At 39.8% G+C, this 18,701-nt stretch overlaps 1 protein-coding gene across 1 annotated transcript in view; it reads left to right on the top strand.

The window, feature by feature from the left end:
• The window catches only part of MAPKBP1 (mitogen-activated protein kinase binding protein 1), a 535,700-nt gene that overhangs the window by 438,462 nt on the left and 78,537 nt on the right, over positions 1-18,701 (top strand). The window contains exons 20-24 of the mRNA XM_063439925.1: positions 7,108-7,230; positions 8,575-8,669; positions 8,805-8,872; positions 13,302-13,517; positions 14,191-14,345. Coding sequence (XP_063295995.1) covers positions 7,108-7,230; positions 8,575-8,669; positions 8,805-8,872; positions 13,302-13,517; positions 14,191-14,345 — 657 coding nt within the window. The remainder of the gene's footprint in view (positions 1-7,107; positions 7,231-8,574; positions 8,670-8,804; positions 8,873-13,301; positions 13,518-14,190; positions 14,346-18,701) is intronic.

The following is an 18,701-nucleotide window of genomic DNA, read 5'->3' as shown; positions in this document are numbered from 1 at the left end:
CTAAGGGATATTTTTCTGTCTCTCCTACCAGAAGCCTCCAGGAGCTTACTATTAAATGAGTGAATCGGGCATTGCGCTCCCCTACTCTCAAACCCTGCAAACCCCAGGGACGTCATAGTGAAACTCCTGCTATTCCCAACTAAAGAGCGTCTAATGGGGGCGTGGCTTGACGCTCGGCGAGGAAGGACGCATGTGAGAGAGGCTCCATCCTAAATTGGCCTACAAAGCGCCTAAATCAGCAACGGTGACCACAAGACCTCACCCCACTCACCCCTCACGATGGCCCAACAAAAGGGGAAAAGGAATCCTGACAAATCCGAAAAAAACGTATTCTTTACGGTCTGGAATCAACCGTCTAAAGCCCAGAGCACGTCGGACCAAGATGGCGACGACACACTCCCTCTGCAGGGATCCCCTGGGGAAAGAGCTCTCCCGGTTAAACAGGATATTACTCAGGCATGTCTGGACGACATGTCAGAGAAACTACTGCACAATTTTAACAAATCTATCTCAGACTTGAGAAGAGATGTCCAAGAATTAGGAGATCAGACTGCACATATGGAAAACCGAATGGGCGAATACGTGGAAGCACACAATGATATGGCCGATCACGTCCAGAACTTGGAACAAGAACTGTCAGCATGCCAAAACAAACTTATGGACCTGGAAGACAGGTCAAGGAGACAGAATATACGTTTCAGAGGTATACCTGAAACGGTTAAGCAACCGGACATAGTGGCACACCTTACGGACTTTTTTTAAAACCCTAGCTCCAGATCTCCCAGTGGACGTCCTCCTCATCGACAGGGCCCATAGGGTTGCTAAACCTAAATTTCTCCCGGAAGAAGCCCCCAGGGACATACTTGCCTGCCTTCACTACTTCCATGCAAAGGAAGCGCTTATGCAGGCATCTAGACGGAGGAAGGATCTCCCTGCCCCATACAACTCCATACAATTATATGCCGACCTCTCAGCAAGAACCCTGCAGAAGAGGAGAGATGAAATCAAGGGGTCTGTTAATGGCATATGTTCCTAGGAGGCACAACACCAAATTCACCCACACTTCTAGGTCAGGGACCACCAACTAGCCATTAACCCCTGACATCCACTCCTAAACATGCAGAAACTTAAAACTACCTGGAGCACAACAAACACTACACTGTGGGGGGGTAGCCAGAGTACTAGCACACATCAGCACGGTACAGGTCTCATACTGTTATTATATGACAAACGGGACTATATATAAAAAAAAAAGTATGTATGACCCCCCTGTCCATCCCCCTCAAACCCCACCGAAAGAAAGCCTGTAATCCCCCCACTATGCAATAGCGTAAGCAAATTGTGGAGGAAGTCAGCCATACGTTCTGCCAATAAACATATAACGTCCGCCACTACACATTATAGTTCCCAATTTCACGATAGGTATCCACAAAACCAACGGAGAGTTACTTCACATCCTATGATGAACCCACGACAATCCTTACGAACAACCACAGCAGCCTGCGAAGTTTCAACAATACACTTGTATATGAAAATACAAAGTTATAATGTAAGAGGGTTGAACACCCCATACAAGAGGCATTGCCTCTTCAGAGATCTTAAAAGAGACCAACCTGATGTCATATGTCTACAAGAGACACACTTTAAATCCCCACCCATGATAAAACAAGCCCTCTACCCACACCAATACCACGCCACGTCGGGGAAGAAAACTGGAGGCACATCAATCCTAATTAGCAACACAGTCTCCTTCCAACACCACGACACAAGGACAGACAAAGAGGGTAGATACCTTATAGTCCTATGCACAATTAACAACACTAAATATACTCTGGTCAACGTTTACGCACCAAACACGAATCAGAGGAATTTCCTTCATAAAATACTGACTTTACTACAACCGATTCAGGAAGGCATTCTTGTCCTCTGTGGGGACTTCAACCAAATTTTAGACCCCCAAAGCGACACAACCTCTCGCGCTACCAAAGCGTCACAGACCAGACAACAGAAAGCATGCACAACATACCTCAGACTGCTAGATAGCCACCTATTGTACGATGTATGGAAAGTCCTCCACCCACAAGAAAAGGACTATACATACTACTCTTCCACACGTAACACGTACACCAGTATAGACAGATTCCATTTGGAGAGCCAACACCTAGACCAAGTGCTCGATTGCTCCATAGGCAAGATCTCGTGGTCCAATCATGCCCCACTGACTTTAACTTTAAAAGACAACTATGACTATAAACACAAGAGCCCATGGAGACTAAACGAAACATTACTGACGGACAACTCTTTTACTAAACAAATTGAAGACGCCATCTCGGAACTCTTCGTGCTAAATGATACAGGGGACACGTCAGCAAGTACTATATGGCAAACACACAAAGCAGTCATAAGGGGACTACTCATAAGGAGAGCAACACAACCAAGACATTCCACTAGAGCCCAATGGATGACATGGCACAAACAACTATAAGACCTCACGACGGCGAATAAAACTCACCCAACAGCGACTACACAGAAGGCAATTAGAGGCATCGCGGACAAAATCAAACTTCACACTTTAGAGAGAGTAGGATTTAATCTCCGCAAACTTAACTCCACACATTACACACAGGGCAACAAAGCCAGCAAAACATTAGCAGCCGGAATAAAAAAGAAAGAAGCTAATGCAAAAATATCACATATTTTTACACACGACAACAAAAAGTAATCTCCCCCATTGACATTAGTAACACATTTGCCACTTACTACGACTAACTTTACAATTTGGCACAATCCGACCACATTCCCACCCCCACTGACAAAGACATAGCGGCCTATCTACATGACATACACCTACCGACCTTCAACCAAGACCAATCGGCCCAACTACTTGGCCAAGTCACGCCAAACGAAGTGGCGGACGCCATACGCACCCTGCCAAAACACAAGGTACCAGGCCCAGACGGATTTACGAACGCGTATTACAAAAAATTTGCAACTCAACTAGCTCCCCACCTAGCCTCACTTTTTAATTCGGCCACCCAGGAAAAGACACTCCCAGCAGACCTCCTTTTGGCGCACATCATTACACTCCCTAAACCGGACAAACCACCGACCCATTGTCCAAACTTCAGACCAATTTCCCTTCCCAATACGGATGCTAAATTATACGCGAAAATATATGCCCGACGCCTAGGATTGATACTCCCAACACTAATCCACGACGACCAAGTGGGATTTGTGGCAGGTACACAGGGAGTAGATAATACGCGAAAGGTATTAGATTTGATTCACAGCATAAGGAGGAAAGGCCTTAGCAGCCTCCTAGTCTCGTTAGATGCAGAGAAAGCTTTCGACAGACTCAACTGGAACTTTCTCCAAGCGGTCTTGTCGAAATTCGGCTTCCCCTGCCAGTTTACGAACACTGTAGCGGCCCTCTATAGTAACCCGACTGCGAGAGTCCTCAATGCAGGATTTCGTTCTAACGAATTCACAATTAGCAATGGCTCTCGCCAGGGTTGTCCGCTATCCCCACTGCTATACTTTCTGGCATTGGAACCACTAGCAGCCAAAATCAGAGCAGAAACTACAATCCACGGGATACCACTCAACCAGAAAGAATATAAACTAAGTATCTTTGCGGACGACATATTCCTAACCCTTACACAACCACTCATCTCCCTACCCAACCTTATGCACCACATTACAGAGTATGGGTGGCTCTCATACTACAAACTTAACGTCACCAAAACACAAGCCCTGAGCATTAATATAAATAACGCCCAACTGGACGCCCTCAAAAGATCATTCCCTTTGGACTGGAGAAACGACTACCTTACGTTTCTCGGAGTTAAAATGGCCAAGAACCCCGCCTCCATGTTCACACTAAATTACCAACCTCTATTAACGACCTTCAAACCACTTTAGAATCTTGGGAGGGGAAATACTTATCATGGGTAGGACGCATAGCGGCAATCAAAATGTCCCTACTGCCGAAATTGCAATACTTGTACAGAACACTACAAATACCGCTGCCGGGGAACTATATCAAAAATCTCTCAAAACTACTAATAAGCTTCACTTGGCAGCACAAGAAACCTAGAGTAGCAACTAAAGTACTACAGAAACCAATAACCCATGGAGGATTAGGCCTCCCGGACTTGACAACATATTACAAGGCAGCGGCACTGACAGTGGTACCGCACTTACGACAACAACTCTCATCACCCCAATGGCTAGAAATAGAAAACTATTGGGCCCATCATCCAACATTATACTCTATATTCTGGACCTCTAAAAACCATAGGAAAGATACCTCACATCTTCTACCAACGACCCAACACATTTTACAACAATGGGACATAACCAAACACAAGATGGTTCACTACCACCCAACACCGCTAGCAACCCCGCTATCTGCCCTAGGGTCGGCAATACCGACGCTTAACATACACCCTTGGACACTGGGGGGCGTTGAAGTAATCAGTCAGCTGTATAACGAAAAGGGACTTCGACCCTTCCCGAAATTACAGCAAGAATTCAACCTCCCACACAATTTAATCTTTGCATACTTGCAAATAAAATCATACCTGACCAACAATAAACCCAACAAAGTAGACGCCACACTGACACAGCAAATGTCGGAATTTGAAAAGACATCCATTACTACAAAGCCCCTGAAAAAATTAATCTCCATGAACTATAAAATCCTCCTTCATAAACCAAATGGGATGAACAACACACGGATACAAGCATGGCACAAGGAACTGGGGAAAACCATATCTCAGGAACACTGGGCCAAAGCTTACGCTTCACACAAAGGCATTACTTCCTGTGCTAACCATCTTGAGCTGCAACGCAAACTGTTATACAGATGGTACCTAGTACCAACTAGGATCAATCTGATGTGGCCAAACTCCTTCAACAAGTGTTGGCGGTGTGGACAAGCAAAGGGAGACATGACGCACATGGTGGGCTTGCCACGCCTTACAACCATTTTGGAAAGAAGTACAGACCATCCTGACTGACGCAATCCAAACGCAAATGACACTCACACTGGAGCTATGAATCCTATTTATACCACCTGACACAATGACTAAAGACAAGTGGGCAATAACATACCACATATTAATATCAGCAGCACTGTGTATAGCAAGACTATGGAAGAATACAACACCCCCCAACAGAAACTCTCTAATGAACCAAGTGAAACTTAAGTGGACGTATGAAATGACGTACGCACACCAATTCGGACTGAAAAAACACCTACACCGAGCTTACAATAGGTGGTCTGAATACCTAGATCAATCCACGACGGATAACAGCCAATGCCACCACACAGGGTCGTAAATCACAGGCTTTCTCTTTATATCCAAGTTCCCTCCCCCTCCCCCCCTCCCTTTGTCCCACCCTTTCTACCCCAGTAGACACCCCCGTCCCTAATATTAAAGGTACAGTGTATATTCTCACGGCTAGATCATGACACCCTCGAGTCAGGGTGCACAGTACGCGCACAGTAGAGAAACTGGGTATTGCACTGCGTTCTCGACAATCGCTAAGCTATCAAGAAGTGAGAAACCAACTATGTAACAGGGACACAACTTGCAGAAAAAGTTAACACAGGATATGTATAAACATGTACTACCCTACCTGTAAATTACAACTGTAAATTACAATTATCCCACAGAAACCACTTCTGTACTGTATAACATCATGCTTGCAAGTACTGTACAATAAAAATTGTCAAATTAAAAAAAAAGAGCGTCTAATGAACACAGCCAGTCATCAACCTTCCTCCTTCCAGGGCCGACCACTACATTTCTTCCAGGACTTGGCTCCATCTACGCGAAAATGCAGGAATCTCAAACCCCTCACCGCAGCCTTAGCCCAACAAGGCTAGCGATTCATGTGGGGGCCACCCTTTTAAGCTTATTGTAAAGGACAAGCAGACCTACACACTTCACCAAACCACCGATATGTCGGACTTTGCGAACCATCTGGGTATAACCATGATCTACTCACCTCTGACGAACCTCAGCGGAACCTGGGGACCACAACTGAAGGAGAACCCCTTCCACCACGCCAAGCTCAAAGGAAAAGGCTACCTATTGATAGTAAAGTTTAAATGTTTACTGTATTCTATGGGCCCTAGGACCTGGATTTGCCACATCCTCTCTAAGGCCACCCCCACCTATTTTACTCTGAATAACAGTTCAAAATGGTCCTCAGGGGTACCATGACAAGTCTCACCTCCACCTATAAGAAGCAACAACTAGCGAGCCTGCAGCATACCTTAACAGAACTTTGCTCCCTCAAAATCAAAATCAACCCCACACCCGAATTGAACACACACATTTCGAAATGCCAAAAGTCTATTAAGGAATTTATGGCTGATGATTCTGCCAAGGCCATTCAATGGACTTGTCAACTATATTCTTAAAAAAATCTAATAAAGTGGACACTATGCTGGCTCATAAACTTAAGCACCAGGCTGCCCACAAAAATATAGATAAGATAAATTCCCCTGGCGGTAACAGACTGAGGCGCGGGAACGAATTTCTGAAATCTTCCAGTGTATGTGTCAGCATGTGTGTATCTGTCCACGTGTGTCTGAGTGTGTATTTGTGTAAGTATGTATGCATGTATGTGGCAGTGAATGTGTATATGTGCATGCAAATACAACATTGCAATCAAAAGCAAACATTAAATACAAACACACCGCTGCAGTGAAACAGATTTATTTACAAACACATCCCTAAAAGCCCACAAAAACTGTTCATAAATGGTAGATTGACAGCTGGCACAGAATCGTGGGATTTGTACGACAGATGGGATCTACATTTTGGCCACAGTTGCACTAAAGTGGGCGCAAAATAATTCTTGCACCAGGTCTCTCTACACTCGTTCCACCACTGCTTTAGCTCATTGCAGAGAGTTGCAGGGTATAAACTGCCATGTAACAAATGCACATGAAAGTTATGCAAGATGTTATAAGCAATTAAATTAAAAGTAACTCCTCCCCAAGGTTATACTATCAAAAATTAAAACTGCTCAGAGGTCTCTAGGCTATTTTATTATCTTAAAGTTAAACTAAACAGCACTTTGTAATTTCAGTTGTGTATTCATCTGGCGTCTTAGCTCAGAAATGACAATTCGAATGCGTCAAAGACTGGCTGAAATACGTCAGAGGGGAAAAGAACCTGAAAACTCCGTCCCTCAAAAGACTACTAATGCAAGGTAATAGAAATGCTGAATACATTTTTTGTCAATGTGAACTCGTGTGTAGATTTGCCTTTACACAGAATTACAGACACATGTAGGTTTATAAAGAAAAGTAAAAAAAAAAAGCTGATAACATTTCTGGACTGAGTGCTGCTTTTATGTGACATATCCATATAAGTTTGCATATCAACATCCTTTATTTGTGCAATGACAGAAATTGCAATATATCTGCAATATAGAGGCTTGTGCAGAAGCCATAACATGTTTCATACATCATTATCTCAGTGATACAGAAAGGAAAAGTTATTTTGTTAAGACATGTATTGTTATACAATGGTAATTGACTTGGTCGCAATCCGTCAAAGTTTTTACATTTTCATAAATATAGCTTTTTATTTTAGATATTTTATTGTTCCTTCTCTTTTTCATTCTATTGGTTACTTTTGCTCTCTTGATGTGTGAAAATGATCCTGTCCGTGTACTGGCGAAAGTATACATTTTGCAGTACACTGACTGGCCCCTTTCTGAGCCATTCGGGTTTTTGCAAATAGTTTTCCTGAATATTTTGCATAAATTATATTTGGATAAGCTGAACTGCCACATGGACGACTAGCTGACTACCCCAATTAAATAAGTAAATAAATAAATAAAAATAGAATAATAATCCCACACACACACGCTATCAACTCTTAAAAAAAAAAAAAAGTTTTAGGATTAGCAATAAAGGTTTAGTAATTAAAAAAAATAAAAAAAATTTACATATTGATGTTTGAAAAAGTTTCCTCCTAAAAGTGCATTTGTCATACCAGGTCAACCTTGGCCTGTAACGGCTCCTAATGTAAAGCTCCTTACTTACCTCCCTCATGATTTCCTGCCAGTGCATTAAACTCTGTACGAAGTGATTCATTCCTTTATTCTCCCAACAAGTGCAAGACAGACTTACTGGAGAACTAGCACTGTGGTAGAGCGTGAAGGACAACCACCTCTAGGAAGGTTTTCCTTTTTTCAGTTTCTCAACCCTCAATGCCAAGATTTAATTGACAGGTTGGGGAAGAACCATATTTTGTACTTGAAATATCAAATAAAATAGATATCCACTTGCTAGCACAATGTATAAATGCTTTATATTCTTTCAATAGTTAGCACATCATTGTGAAAGGTACACACACTATGACGGTCATCATTTGCATGTTTATCTGTTGCATACAGATTGGGGATTGGAGTGAACTCTCAGTGATGCTTTATATGTTAGCACTCTAAAAGAAATTGCATTCTGAACATTATCACATTCTCAATATGTATTGTATTATTTACTGTAGGTTTTATTTAAAAAAAATATATTTATTTTCACAATTACAGAAGAAAGACAATAGCTGTGATGTCTACAGCCCCTGCACTTTCTTCTGACAGTGACAAAGAAGGCATTGATGACTTGAGTGATGAAGAGATGACAGGCAAGTAATCTGATTTATAAATCTATATGCCCCTTCTAAAACTTCAATCTGTTGCAAATTATGTTTTCCAAATGGTTCTAGTCACATACGTTGAGCTCTTTCTTTGGTGATCTTTACTTATTCTGTTGTTAAAAGGTCCTGGCAAGCCCACTGACATTTCAGATTCTGTTGTGAGAAGTGCATCCTACTGGGAAATGAAGAGGGTGAGTCCTTATTTTGTTATAGAGTTATTAAACTGAAAATTCCATATGTCCAAGCTGTAGTCTTCAGATATGGGGTAGTTGTCTTTCCTCCTCACACTACAGGTAGCACTGAAAAACAAAACTTCTCCCTTCACAGCCTTTATAAAGGGCAGCACTTTCCTGAGCGCCTAGTGTGTGTTGGTCCTCAGGACAGACTGCTCAGGTAGCATTACATTCCATGTGGTCGTGTAGTGGGAAAAAAGCACATTTTCATTTGGACTTCGCAGTGAAAGACCACACCATGTACAAATCCAGTGAAGCTTTGTTTAACCCCTTCAGGACGGAGTCAATAGTGCACGTTCTGATCAAAACAAAACGTAAACAAAAACTAGAATTTGCGCTATATGTCTGTTCACCCGTAGTTCCCCTCTTTCAAATTATATGCACCCACACTTATTATATATCATTTTGTTCAGTAGAAACAGGGCTTTAATTTATCATTAACTATTTATATATGGAACATAATTTATTATGAATAAAATAAAAAAAAAATGTGAGAAAATAAGATTTTTTTTTTTAATTTGCATTTCCGTCTGACATTTTAACTATGAATGTCATAATACTGTTAGGTTTTACTGCAAAAAAACGAGTCTCACGAGTACAACAGTACCCCCCATTAACAGGTTTTATGTTGTTTTGGAAAGTTACAGGGTCAAATATAGAACATTACATTTTCAAATTGAAATTTTCCAGATTAGTAATGTTACCTTTGAGATGGTGTGGTAGCCCAGGAATGAGAATTACCCCCATAATGGCATAGCATTTGAAAAAGTTGACAAGCCAAGGTATTGAAAGTGGGGTATGTTTAGTCTTTTTTAGTAGCCACTTAGTCACAAACACTGGCCAAATTTAGCGTTCATATTTGTTTTTGTGTGAAAAAAACAAAAAACGAATATTTGGCCAGTGTTTGTGACTAAGTGGCTACTAAGAAAGACTGGACATACCTCACTTGCAATACCTCGGGTTGTCTACTTTTGCAAATGGTATGCCATCATGGGGGTAATTCTCATTCCTGGGCTACCATACGCTCTCAAAGGCAACATAACCAATCTGGCAAATTTCAATGTGAAAAAAATGAAATGCAAGCCTTATATGTGACTCTCTAACTTTCCAAAACACCATAAAACCTGTACATGGGGGGTACTGTTATTCTCGGGAGACTTCACTAAACACAAATATTAGTGTTTTAAAGCAGTAAAACATATTACATCAATAATATAGACCATAAAAGTGCATTTTGTTTGTAAAAAATGTGAAAAACGTCACTTTTACTTAAAATATCATCGTTGTAATACAATTTACCAGTTTGAAACACTAATATTTGAGTTCAGCGAAGTCTCCTGAGTAAAACAGTACCCCCTATGTACAGGTTTTATGGTGTCTTGGAGAGTTACAGGGTCAAATATAGTGCTTGCGAATTAAATTCTCTGCACTTTCTCCCTGTGTTGTCAGGCATGTCAATCAAATTTCAATTAATCAAATCACATAATTATGTTAAAAGATTATTTAAATATACACGTATAATTTTAATATATATGCATTTATAGGTATTTAAATTCTACGTGTATACTAATGCAGGGGCGTATTAGCCGCGAGGCAAACAAGGCATTTGCCTTGGGCGGCATTTTCCAGGGGGCGGCAAAAAAAGCCGCCCCCAAATGCCCAAGGCAAATGTCTTGTTAGCCTTGCGGCTAACAGACTTGCTGGGCTGCCGGCGGGCTGCTGGGCGGTCGGGCGGCGCTGGTGGGCAGCTGGCGAGAGAGCATTTCCTCTGAGCCTTCTGCTCAGCTCCCTCGCGCGCCGCAGAGTGAGGCTGGGAGCCGGAATATGACATCATATTCCCGGCTCCGCCTTCCAGCCTCACTGTGCGGCGCACAAGGGAGCTGAGCAGACAGCTCAGAGGAAGTGCTCCCTCGCCAGCCGCCCAGCAGCCCTCCGGCAGCCCAGCAACCACTGGACCACCAGGGAGAAAGATGACCCCCCCCCCCCAGCATTCCCAAAGATAAGGAGGCTGGGGGGGGGTTAAAGTAAAAAAAAAAAAGTGTTAATGTAAGTGAGTGTGAGTGTGTGTGTGTCTGTTAGTGAGTGTGTGTGTGTCTGTTAGTGAGTGTGTGTGTGTGTGTGTGTCTGTTAGTGAGTGTGTGTGTCTGTTAGTGTGAGTGTGTGTGTCTGTTAGTGTGAGTGTGTGTGTGTGTGTGTGTCTGTTAGTGTGTATGTGTCTGTTAGTGTGTATGTGTCTGTTAGTGTGTATGTGTCTGTTAGTGTGTGTGTCTGTTAGTGTGTGTGTCTGTTAGTGTGTGTGTCTGTTAGTGTTTCTGTTAGTGTGTTTCTGTTAGTGTGTTTCTGTTAGTGTGTTTCTGTTAGTGTGTTTCTGTTAGTGTGTTTCTGTTAGTGTGTTTCTGTTAGTGTGTTTCTGTTAGTGTGTTTCTGTTAGTGTGTTTCTGTTAGTGTGTTTCTGTTAGTGTGTTTGCCTGTGAGTGTGTGTGTCTGTTAGTGAGTGTGTGTGTCTGCTAGTGTGTGTCTGCTAGTGTGTGTCTGCTAGTGTGTGTCTGCTAGTGTGTGTCTGTTAGTGAATGTGTGTGTGTGTATTTAGAATGCAGGGCGGGGTAAAGGTTGGGGGGGGGTGGCGCGCGGTGGGGGGGCGCCTGAGTTTTGTCCTGCCTAGGGCAGCACAAAACCAAGATACACCACTGTACTAATGTAATCTTTTATGTAATTATATGTATTTATCTATATATATATATATATATATATATATATATATATATATATTTGCGGTTATTTGTATTTTATATATATATATAGAATGTCATTCTAAATGTGTTTTGTTACCAATATATATATTAATAACAAAATACAGTTAGAATGAAATTACATATGCATATATCATTTATATTAAATGTTGTTTCAATATTTTATTTATTTATTTATTGTTTTAATTATACGTATTTATATATAATATATATGTACATCTATTATATATATATACATATTATATATATGTAACGTCATTCTAAGTGTATTTTAATATTAATATATATACTTAAATTAATATTAAAATACACTTTGTATGACGTTACATATATATATTATATATATATTATATATATATATTATATATATATATATAGTATATTTAATTTATTTTTACACTTGTCTAATTTTTTCTTTTTTACTTTCCCACCAGCAGGGGGACTGTCTGATATTTCAAACAGTCCCCCTGCTGGCAGATCCATAGCCAGCTATAGGGGGCCATGTGATCGCTCTTTGAGAGCGATCACATGGCCCCTGGGGGCCTCATTTGCCCGGGGAGGGCTGCCTGGGCTGTTAGGCAGCCCTCCAGAAGAGGATTGCGGCCGAGGTGAGTACAACTCTCCTCCAGGGGCTCAAAGCCATTACGTTCCATGCCGCCGCAACGGCTTTAAAGCCCTTTTAATGCGGGACGGCATGTAACGCCGTAACGGCGTTAAGGGGTTAAGCACATCTAGTGGAACAATCTCACAGGTTTCTCTGTTTCAAGTAGGACCACTAAAGTCACCCGAGCACTTCATCTCAATAAAGTCTGCGTGCGGTGGTCCTGTCATTTTAACCCTGCAATGTGAAACATTGCAGTTTTGTAGAAACTCCTATAGGTTTATTGCAGGTTTAAATATACCTCTAGTGGCAATCTTTCAGACAGCCACGAGTGGTGCTTTTTCCTGCAGAACAGAGTTAAACTCTGTCCTGGAATTAAATGCTGATCTCAGCAGCATTTGGTTGGAGGGGTGCAGCAATTGGGCACACATGCATATCTCCAATCCAGTGCTTCTGTATGTGTAACCTTGGATTGGTGGAAATTACTGAAGATGTCAAAAGGCATGCTGACGTCTTTGAAGGTGGTGTGAGTGGCTGCAGTTGGAAATTAGTTATTGTTAGTTAATATGCATTTTGCAGCGAAAAGGGGGAATAACAATGATCACACTGCTGGAAGGGAACCTAAAGTCCTGAATAAAACAATTGTTATTTTTGGGACTACAGGTTCCCTTTAAGGGAAACACACACCTGTGCAAGCTTTAGTTATCAAAGTAATTGAATGTGCATGTATTCTCTTTAAAATTCATGAAAACTGTTGGAAAGTGTTCTGCTTTTTTAATACAGGACACCAGGAAAGTACAGCCAGACCAAAGGAAAAATCATGTTTCCAAGAAGTGGTATACTCAACAAGATATGTTGTATAATTGATATTCTATTAAAACAGAAAAACATTCAATTGGGGATCACAAGAATATAATGGGACGATAATAATAGAACAATAAGAAATCGGGAATCTTTTGGTAGAAATTCAATAGCCTGAGTTTAATTTGTGTTGTAATTCAGTATTTGAGTATTCTTTGTCTTCTTTCTTTTGAAGGGGAAGGAAACATCCAATTCTCAACACTCTGACTCCCCCGGTCAAATGCCGAGGCAACGAGTACGCTGGTCGCAGCCAGCTGGTAACATGATTGTTAAGTCTATGCTTGATTTGCGCCAACTAGAGTCCTTCTCTCAATGTAATGACCACAATGAATTCAAACCTGATGAAGAACAAGATGTAATGCGTGTAGATCCTATCCTACAGATTGGCAGGGTAAGAAATAATGTTTAGGATTTTAGGTTTTGGCTGAAAAACAATGTGCATTAATTATCCTTGCATATCTATATGCATATCTATATCTTCAGCTGCTGCACAGGTAACCTAAAAAAAAACAAAATATATATAAAAACTTAACTTCTCCTACACCTTCACATATTCTCACTATATAATAGTAACTAGCCCCCAATTCCTTGTGTACCTGTGGACATTTCAAAATGGACCATGACAGACAGCAGGTTATCCTATTATATCAGAATTCAGGACAGGTACTTCCCCATTCTGCTTGGACTTGGCTGTAATTTTAGGAAAGATTTAAAACTCTTTAGACTGTGAAGAGACCAGCTTGTGTACTACTGGGCACTACTTGTAATACTGGGACATTAGAGGACTGGTTGCTGTTATATAGTAGGAGTTGGAAGAGCTGGGGTTAAGTTTTTATAAAGTTTTGTCTTGCATATTACATGTCCAGCCTTCGAAAGGTTTCTCTTTTTAAATCAACAGTATCTTGTCTTTTTTTCCCAGTGTAAATTACTGTTTGTGTTTTGAGAAGAACAAAGCTAAAAAAAATGTTACATACACTTGGATCAACATCAGTAACATGTGTGGAAAGTTGAACTTGATTATGTCACACAGTTTTTTTTACTAACCTCTTCATGTTCTGTCACAGGACCCATTTGTTCCTACAGCAAGTATTTCTCGTCCTCGGGTTTTTCGGCTAATGTCTTGTGAGGATGGAGTTTTCAAGCAGGAAGTGGAGACTCCTGAAGGCAAGGAATGCATCATATACCCAGAGACAGAAGATGAGGCTACAGACCCCTGCAGGTAACTCCTCAGTTAGTGCCTATGAGATAATTTCAGTAATTCATGTGTAATCTGTGTAGTGTGCATGGTTGTGAATATTTGTTATTTTATATATAGTGACCTGGGACCATATAACCACATATTCTTAATGATACAATCACCACACAAATTCTATTTCTATAGAAAATGTAGTCTATCCCTTTATTAAGAGGTCTGGTTTTAAAAATAAAACAAACAGAACAAAAAGCCTCGCTCTTATGAGCACTAACTGCTGCCAACAATACAAAACACACATTTCAGCACAGACCCTTTTCAAATAAATGTTTCTGTTCTCATTCAGAACATGAAGACTCTTGTAGCGAAAAATGCAGACTCACACACTGCTTGTCCTTCTCTCTTTGAATACCTGACAGGGAAATTTTATAACAGTCTTGTGCTGATCATTGCCAACAGGTGAGCAACTACATGGGTGATCCAGAACTCCTGAACTTGATTGCTCCCCTGCTGTGCTGCATATAAACTGTGGAGTGGAGCACTTGCCCTCCCTTCACTCCAAATGCTCCACCCAACCACAGGAACCCATATTAAATTACAAAATTGCTCTGACTAAAACACAGACCTTCCTGGGGCTATTAATTCACATATTCCAATACTTTTAGAGAAATATATACTCCATCCATAACAATGCCTTGCACTCTGTCACTATATATATATATATATATATATATATATATATATATATATATATATATATATATATCACTAAAGCAATTGCTTGTAGCATTTACCACCTCTCACAGAAATATAGTCTATTCCAAAGAAAAATAATGCGGCACAGCTGTGTCCTTTTTGTTAATAGTGAACATTTGTAGCAATTATTTCCTCATCATCTCTACTGCCAAAGTGTTGTAATGTCTTGTCAAATTCTCACTTTTAATTTGTTTTACCTCTATATAATTCTGAATATTAACACAAAGTATTAATCTAGTTTAGCAATAAAACAAATATTATTTTTTGCTTTAAAATATTTAGATATCCCAAGTATTTATATAGTGAATGCACATGTCAGCTTTAATTTTTGTTTTAATAAACATGGCAGTATAGTGTTAGAGGAACAAAGTGTTCAGAAAAGTAAAGTAATTCTTATTCAGTACCTTCATTTAAGAGAGGCGCATTACATGGAACCTACAATCGCATAAATGCCATTATTATGTGAATTTTTTTAAAATAATGTCTCAGTATAAAAAAATAACTAAAAATATAAAAAAATAAATATGAATACCGCACTCAATAATCATGCAATTAATTAGTGGTTTTAATAATAGATATAATTTTTAGATATGTTTATAAAGATATGTAAAGTATTTCATAGTGGTAACACATATTTCATCTTATATACACATGCTATTTACAACTATATACACAGAATCCTCCTTGGTGTAGGGTAAAGTTCAAAGTATATGCATATACACTGGTGATGATCCACAGAATCTCAGAAAGGGAAAAAATAGGAAAAATAGGAAAAATTGAATAGGTGAAAAAATGGAAAAACAGAAAAAACAAAAAAAGGGGGGAAAAAAGAAAAATAATAATAATCAAAAAGATGAAAAATGAAGAAATGATGGTATAGTCCTGATGTATAGCAGTCCAAGGTATAGTGCACTATATAAATAACTGTCTCTGGGTGGATCTCACCAAATGTAGTAGTAGTTTCTCCTGATCTGTGCAGAAGGAAGATGCTGTAGTTTGTAGTGGTTATCTGGTGGGTAATGCTGGAAGGGATGAGAAGGTTCCTGTAGTGATGAAAGAATAATTGCCTCTCCAGCTCTCAGTTTGTGCGGTCAGTGAAGCAGCTCGGGGTGGGATTCTGTCTATGACTTGAAACCTCAATTGATTTACATTGTGGCCATATCTCTTGAAATGCCTGGGTACCGGAGCCTTTTAATGTGTGGGCTGCGCGCTCGGGACGTCCATGTCCCGTCGATGGCCCCTGTTTGTTGCGTTCTGCCAAGAATAATTAAGAACGAGATTAAATATCCTAAGTTGGCGGCTAAATTCAGCCGCATCCACTCCGTAGTCCCACTTCCGCATTCTGACGTCAGCGTGCGTTGCTGCGTCATACGTACTCAAATAAACTTTATTGTACATATACAAAATACAAAGTACAAAATACGAATGATACCACAAACATAAACGAAATATATTGGCCAACAAATTGTATCTAACAGTGTAGTTTAATCAGTAAACAAAAACAACAATATATGTGAACACAACCCAGTGAAAAAAATGAATAGTTCAAAGCAAACCAGGACTTCCCTTAATATTTTTTAGGTGAAGTTTTCCCGGTAAATCCCCGAAGACTTCCTCTTGTCTTCAATAGATATATGCACATAGAGTAGGGGAATATCTGCTAAATACAGACACAATAAAGAAACATAGCGTTTAACTGTGTGGGGACTGACATTGGTATATAATCACAATTGGTCACTCACACATTTGTAGAATTAAAACAGCCTTAAGCAGTATCTTTTCTTTCAGTGTCCAATGTAGTGTTGTCCCTCCTCACACGTTCATCATAAAGCAGATGTATGTATCTCAAAAGAGAAGGATATATACAAAGATGTAGTGCACTTCCAGAGTAAAGTAAAAAAGTATTTAATGACTTACATTTAAATATAAAAACAAACAGCTTGTCACCATACGTCCTACGCGTTTCGTCCCAAGTATGGACTTCCTCAGGGACTTGGTGCAGTAAAGTGCAGTGAAAAATAGCAGCATCAGATTTACTCTGGAAGTGCACTACATCTTTGTATATATCCTTCTCTTTTGAGATACATACATCTGCTTTATGATGAACGTGTGAGGAGGGACAACACTACATTGGACACTGAAAGAAAAGATACTGCTTAAGGCTGTTTTAATTCTACAAATGTGTGAGTGACCAATTGTGATTATATACCAATGTCAGTCCCCACACAGTTAAACGCTATGTTTCTTTATTGTGTCTGTATTTAGCAGATATTCCCCTACTCTATGTGCATAGTTTAATCAGTAGAAATATAATAGTGAAGTTAATTATTAATACTACACTGGGTAGTTGATGTACTATAGAAGTAGTTTGTGGAATAAACGTAAATATAAACAAGGGGACTAATAGAGAAATAGCCAAAAGGCTTTAACTGTATATCAGAAAAAAACTATATTTGACAACCTGTCTAGTAACGCAAATGTAGTGAATACACCTAGAACAAACCAAGTAATAAAGAAAATATGAAAAAAATTGTATGAAAAAATTAAGATATCTCATGTTAAACACTGATTGTAAAGCTCACCTGTGACAGATGATCAAGGAGAAAAAAAGGAAGAAGAAAAAATCTTTGAAAATAAGCCAGTAGGTCAACCAGCTATATGGAACAGAAAAAGGAAAGACAACATTTGTCACAATTATGCATAATGTAAGAAAAATATATAAGAAAAAATATATGAACAAATAAGAAAAAACTAAGAAAAAAAATATACGAAAAAAATATATAAGAAAAATTATAAGAAAAAATGAAAAAATAGAGAAAATAGGAAAAAGAAAAAAGAACAATATAAATGAAATATTTTGAAAAATAAAGAACATCTTAGTGTGCAACTCACCTGCCTCGTGATATCCCATAGTGCCTGGGGACATGTACATGAGGGACCCTGTATAGCTGGCAGATAGCGGACCCATAAGGGTCAACGTGTCGGCAGGAAAGAACAGCGGACCAATAATGGTCAAGAGGAGCTTCTGTAAGGAGCACAAGATCATAGAGCAGACAATGAAGGACTTGGAAAAGACAATACTTACAAAAAATGTTTCAGATCATAATCCTCATTAAGTCCTAGTGGTGACAAGGTCTCCAAGGTACTTATCCATTTAGTTTCTCTCTGAAGTAAAAGCTTTTGTCTATCTCCACCCCTGCGCAGGGGTGGGATTCTGTCTATGACTTGAAACCTCAATTGATTTACATTGTGGCCATATCTCTTGAAATGCCTGGGTACCGGAGCCTCAACTTTGTCATGTTGAAATGCTGCCCTAATGCTCCTTTTGTGCTCCCCTATCCGCTCTTTCACTGGCCTGATGGTCTCCCCCACATATAGAAGCCCACAGGGACACTTCAGGGCATATACAATGAAATCTGAGTTGCACGTATAAAAGTCTTTGACATAAATTTTTTTTCCAGATCGAGGATGGACAAAATATTCCCCCTTGATCACACTGTTACAGTGTGAGCAATTAAGACATGGAAAAGTACCTTTCTTAGGTTCTGAAAAAAATCTGGTTTGTTTTTTAGAACTGCCTATATCTGACCTTACTATAATGTCTCTTAGATTTGAGGCCCTCTGGTA

The sequence above is a fragment of the Pelobates fuscus genome, chromosome 13 (genome assembly GCF_036172605.1).
Source record: "Pelobates fuscus isolate aPelFus1 chromosome 13, aPelFus1.pri, whole genome shotgun sequence".
NCBI classification, from domain to species: domain Eukaryota; kingdom Metazoa; phylum Chordata; class Amphibia; order Anura; family Pelobatidae; genus Pelobates; species Pelobates fuscus.
Note: the sequence above shows the minus strand (reverse complement) of the source record. Positions and strands in the feature narration are given on the sequence as shown.